Source organism: Astatotilapia calliptera, chromosome 4, assembly GCF_900246225.1.
Source record: "Astatotilapia calliptera chromosome 4, fAstCal1.2, whole genome shotgun sequence".
In the NCBI taxonomy this organism is placed as follows: Eukaryota; Metazoa; Chordata; class Actinopteri; order Cichliformes; family Cichlidae; genus Astatotilapia; species Astatotilapia calliptera.
In genome coordinates this window covers 18045921-18051114 of record NC_039305.1, presented here as the reverse complement: position 1 = coordinate 18051114, position 5194 = coordinate 18045921, and the positions used below count along the sequence as shown (strand labels likewise).

The following is a 5194-nucleotide window of genomic DNA, read 5'->3' as shown; positions in this document are numbered from 1 at the left end:
GGCCGAGATAAACCAACACACACGCTGAACTTTGCACTGCCTATCAAGCCCCGAGTGTATCAGGGGACATGCAGACAGACAAGCAATGATGAGGCAGCCCCAAAGGGACAAAGATATGTCAGCAGGGTCGGTGCTGGCATGATACAGTTCAGCAACCTCTCATCAGAACAAACAGCAGTGACGCAGCTCTCAGTAATGGCAACCCAGGCACTGATCCTTAAATCTGATGCATTTTTTAGTCCTAGACATCAGGGGTTTTTTCTATAATTACACGTCCATCGTTGTAAATATTCTAATTTATGTGGGGGTATCATCCGATTGCCTTCCCTAGTTTGACATTACCAAACTAAATTCAAATTCAAAACTGCAAAATGAGCTGAGCATCCAAAGACTTGAGTTACCTTATATTTTTTAGTGGTTTCTGGGCTTCAGTCCACTTGTTCTGTCTTAATATGTCTATTTACATAAAATGTTTTTTCCCTGCACCAAAAGCACCCATTACCAGCCCACATCCTTGAAGACACTGAGTAAAACGTAAATAATGAACATATCTTTCACTCGGTTTTTCAGTTTACACAGTTAAAGTGATGACTGATGTCCGCCTCATCACACTGATTATGCAGTTCTGCTTTTTCACTTGAACCACAAAATATGCCACATCATTTCTCTAATCTACAAGTGGGCATTTTCATCGTATCCAAGGTTCTTCTGCCTTCTATACACGCTGTGCAGAGTACACCTCAGAATCCAGTTGACTGGTTTATCCTGCCTCGACTTAAATGTGAGCCTAAGCTAAGAGGTTATCAGGGTAGACAGAGTCACACTCGCATTAAACGTGTGTGCAATGGCACTTGGCCCAAGTCTGCAGGGCGTGAAAAAAGAAAAAAGTGCCAAGAGCTAGCAGTGTTGCTTGTGTACTGGCATATCTGCGTTACAGGCAGAGGAAATAAAACAATGTGTTATGAAATGTCATGTGTAAGAGCAACTTTGTTCCTGAAACTATGTTGTAGACACGAAACCTGCAATCTCTAACTTAAAAGCACTATTCATGCTCGCTAATGACATGGCTACGCACCAGTGACTTCAGTGCACTCGCCTTCACCAACTGAACCACAAAGACCAACGACAAAGTGAACCAGGGCAATTATTTTCAAGCTTTTTAATACAAACTTAATAAACCATCAGTCTCTCTTAACATGTAAGACACTGACTCTGAATACTTTGTTATACCGTTTGTTTTTATCAAGTATTGCACAATGTAGGTACAAAATTAATATACGATTACATTTTGTCCATGATATAGCAAAAATCTTTTAAACTCTTAACAGAAAATACAACTCTCATGTATTTTTTTTGAAAAAAAGAAAGAAAGAAAGAAAGAAAGCAAATATTCTTATATCCCACCACTACGGAATATTCTGTACACAATCTTTAGGATAGTCAATTTTTTTACATTTTTTTTTTAAATGATAAATTCATTTTTTATTTCAATAAAAAAGAAAACATAAAGTTGCTGCAGCCATCACAGATCACTGGAGTAGTAAAAAGATATAAATGCAATACCATGTCGTAGAAACAATAGATACTCTGATATTTTACAAACTCTGTACTAAATTAAATTATACAATTAGAAAAAGACCAGGAAATCCCACTTATTTATGCCAATCTCTTGAAAAAAACAAAACAAAAAATAATTGGCGATGTCCAGTTATGTTTAAATACTGAAAAGAGGCCATGACTTGTGTTGTTTTTTTCTCTTTTTTGTCTTTTCATATATATATGTATATATATATATTTTTTTAAACAGTCACATAAAAAAAATATTTTGTGCTTGGTTGGCAAAAGAAATAACAATGATGCATGTTGAAGTTTAGGTAACCAAGCTTGGACATTTTGTACTACAAGCTTCATTAAGGAAAAGAAAAAGGTATAACTCAAGGGGGCAAAATAATTCACCCTCGGGCTCATGCTCTTAGACTCGTAACAAAGATCTTACAGGTGACAAGTCACTTTTTCCTTTTATACTTGACATTCTGTTCTTGTTTACTTTTTTTTAATTTTTTTTTTATTTCTGTTTTGAAATGTGCATTTGTGTTTGTTTCCCCCCATCACATTATCTCTGGTCGTTTCTGTATGAAGTAGTAGCTTAAGTAGTACCTTCACGTGTACTAGTTGGCCATAACTGGCTGGAATTGCTGGTTAGAATACTGCATGTTGCTCAAGCTGAAATTCAAGCCATCCATAAGCGACTTGTCATTAAGGCCACCGTAGGCCGCAAACATATCAAAGGCATTGCTGTACTGCAGCGGGCTGAGGCTGAGCGAGCTGTCGCTGGGGAAAAGAGCACTCTGGCTGCCCTGGCCCTGCAGGCTGGGGAACACAAATTCCTTGGCATTGGGGGAGAGTGCCGAGGGCTTCTGGTGCTGCTGCTGCGGCGCGCCGAGGCCTAACCCGTACAGAGAGTGCATGGAGGTGGAGATGGCTTTCTGTTTCAGGAGACTGTTCACATTCAGGCCCAGGTTGGTGGGAGAGGTACGTGCCACCTTGTTCCCAGCACCACTGCCGCCATTGTTGCGTCCACTGCTCTTCATCTTAGTGGAGCCAAACTTGGTGGCAGCAAAGGTGGCTGTTGTGAAGGTTAAAGGCTGCGTGGAGCGGGGCATAAAGGTGGGGCTTACTGCTGCCGAGTGGCCAAAGGGTGGGGAGGGCGAGCTGGAACCCGGGGAGGCACCATTCACAGGCTCATTGATGGGCATGAAGACCTGCGCGTCTGGATTGAAACTGTTCTTGATCTCTTTGTCCAAATCAAGTCCCACATTGCTACTTCCACTTTCGTTGCTGTCGTCGACGTACAACACTTTGACGGGCCCCTTCTCCCCAATCTGGTAGGACACCTCATAGGGGTCAATCCACACACTGAGGTCCTGGGGAAGGTTGTTGCGGACATCTTCAATGTCCAGCCCACTCTCTTTGGCTGCCTTCTCCACCACGGGGTCAACCTTCTCCCCAACGTGGATGCATCTGAATCCTGAACCTTTGTATGGCTTGTCCGGGTACCAGTGTCCTTCATATTTCTGCTTCAGCTGCCGCTCCAGCTCCTCGCCAAAAATGTTGACTCGCCGCCTGGGCAGCTTGTTATACAGGTATGAGATGATGAAGTTGAGGGCTACTTGGATTTCAAGCTGCATAGCTAACTGCTGAAGTTTACCCGATGCAACAAGATTATTTGTGTCTGACCTTGAACGTATCCACTGGGTCTGCTTTGTTTATCCGTGTTTGGCAGCACAGCTGCTCTCTCCAGTCGGGATGGCAAAAGTAACCAGAACTTGGATGAAACAGGTTGGGGAAAAAAAAATCAAAATCAGAAGTGCTGGTTTTGTGTAAGTGGTGTCCTTCCACAGGGTGTGATATTTTTTTCCTGCAAGAATTAAAAGTGGGGGAGGGACAAAACACATGTATAAGTACATGAAAATATATTTGGAATGATCATGCAGTATGGCTACACAGCTAAAACGAAGGGAGGAGGGTGCTTTAATTATTAAGCATTTGTTTTTAAAGCAGGTATGTTGTACTGTGACCATTTGAGCTCATAAATATGTAGGCTGTAAGCCATAAGATGGCCAACCAAAGCAGGATCTTAAAGGTAAAATAAACCAGAAAAGAGGAATATACAGAATATATTCTAATAATATGAATATATTGACATAAATAAACAGAAGAGGCACTACAGCTGGGCTATACTGTTGTCAACCCTGCATCTAAATGTCAAGAAGTAGGCATCGTGCACATTAACCTCACACTAGGACTGAGAATCCTATTACATAATAGGCTTCTAGATATCCTCCTTACAGCAGGAGACAGGAAAACTACTGCGGGGTTACCGCATTTCATTATCTAAAAAGGGTAAGCTTGACTTAGTGACTGCTTTGTAGATAATACCTAATGGTGGATAAGTTGGCAAAGAAACGATCCGGTTGGATTTCAGGCTTATAACCGTGCTACTGGGTTGGTATGGTATGCATACGGCACAGATTAGTCGAAGCAGTGTCGCCGAACAACCTGTCTGCGCCCATGTTTTGCGATTTTTGCGAAAGGATTTAGCCATTAAACATTTACTGAAACGAAGGCTGGATGCAGGCAGCACAGAAATAGCCCTCTTCTACCGAGAAGAGCTAGACAGAGAGGGTCTATAGGGAGTCAGCCTGTAGAGGCTGCTGAAATGCCCCAGAGTGGATTATTTTATTTCTCAGAGGGGGAAGCTAGCCCACACTGGAAAATAAAACCCCAAAAATCTGCAGTGTCTACACCTCACTAATAAAGACTGGTCGCAGTTGTAGCTACAGGTCTTGGCTGGTGTTACAGTAAGAAAGGCATAATATTGCAGAAACTGCAGCGCACAGGAACAGACTGTACTGACACTAGAAAAAGGCGATACAATAAAAAAATAATAACGGGCTGCAGTGAAAATTCAACACCACATCGGACTCATTTCGAGTCTGTGGAGGTATCGCTATGTGCTTACATAAGAATAGAGAAAAAAAGAGCACACACAGCCTATATACACCCCTCCCTAACTTCGTGAACTGACGCAGCAGATCAGCTTATAGTTAAGTACGAATAGAGCTACAGTACAACTAAGAGCAATAATAAAGACAGCGACACACACACATTAGCAGAAACAAGAGAGCTGGAGTACTTACTTTTTTGTAAAAAATAAAGATTCTCAGTAGTTCTGAAGTACCGTTAGTTAGTGCAAATAGGAAAAAAAAAGTATAAATACTTTCTTCACATATAATAAATTATCAGCGTTACAAAAAAGTCTTCCAGTACACGTAGATTTTTGGAGGATTGGCGTTTACGGTTTTTTTAAGGTTATTTTTCGGTTTTTTGTTTTTTAGCTCTCCTCTTTCAGCAGGCTTGCAGAGTAGCTCCCTCCTTTCTCGGGAGTTTCGCAACTTCGTCCTCTTCTGATACGGCGTTGCTCGTATTTATAGCTTTCCTCCGCCATGGGCACGAGGTAGGCGGTGATGCGGTTCCAGAGGTCAAAACAATGCAAGCGCCTGCGATTGGTCCGCGGCGGGAGTCCCGCCCTCTTCGTGACGCCCGAGGCGAGCACTGATTGGCTGATCGGCGCTGTCAAACTCGGACAAACGGTCCTGTGAGACGAGAGACGCCTGTGATGAGGAGTTTGCGT

The 5194-nt window shown here is 42.4% G+C and overlaps 1 protein-coding gene across 1 annotated transcript; it reads right to left on the bottom strand.

Annotated features, from left to right (window-relative positions):
- Nucleotides 1-1779: 1779 nt before the first annotated feature.
- LOC113020923 (protein Tob1-like) lies at nt 1780-4984 on the bottom strand. The gene is made up of 2 exons (XM_026165251.1): nt 4701-4984; nt 1780-3418 (listed from the first exon to the last, which is right to left on the bottom strand). The coding sequence occupies exon 2, from the start codon at nt 3186-3188 to the stop codon at nt 2169-2171; it is 1020 nt and encodes a 339-aa protein (XP_026021036.1). The 5' UTR covers nt 3189-3418; nt 4701-4984; the 3' UTR covers nt 1780-2168.
- Nucleotides 4985-5194: the final 210 nt, after the last annotated feature.

Bases quoted from the DNA above. Each gene is read 5' to 3' on its own strand.
- LOC113020923 (XM_026165251.1), bottom strand. From the start codon at position 3,188: ATGCAGCTTGAAATCCAAGTAGCCCTCAACTTCATCATCTCATACCTG.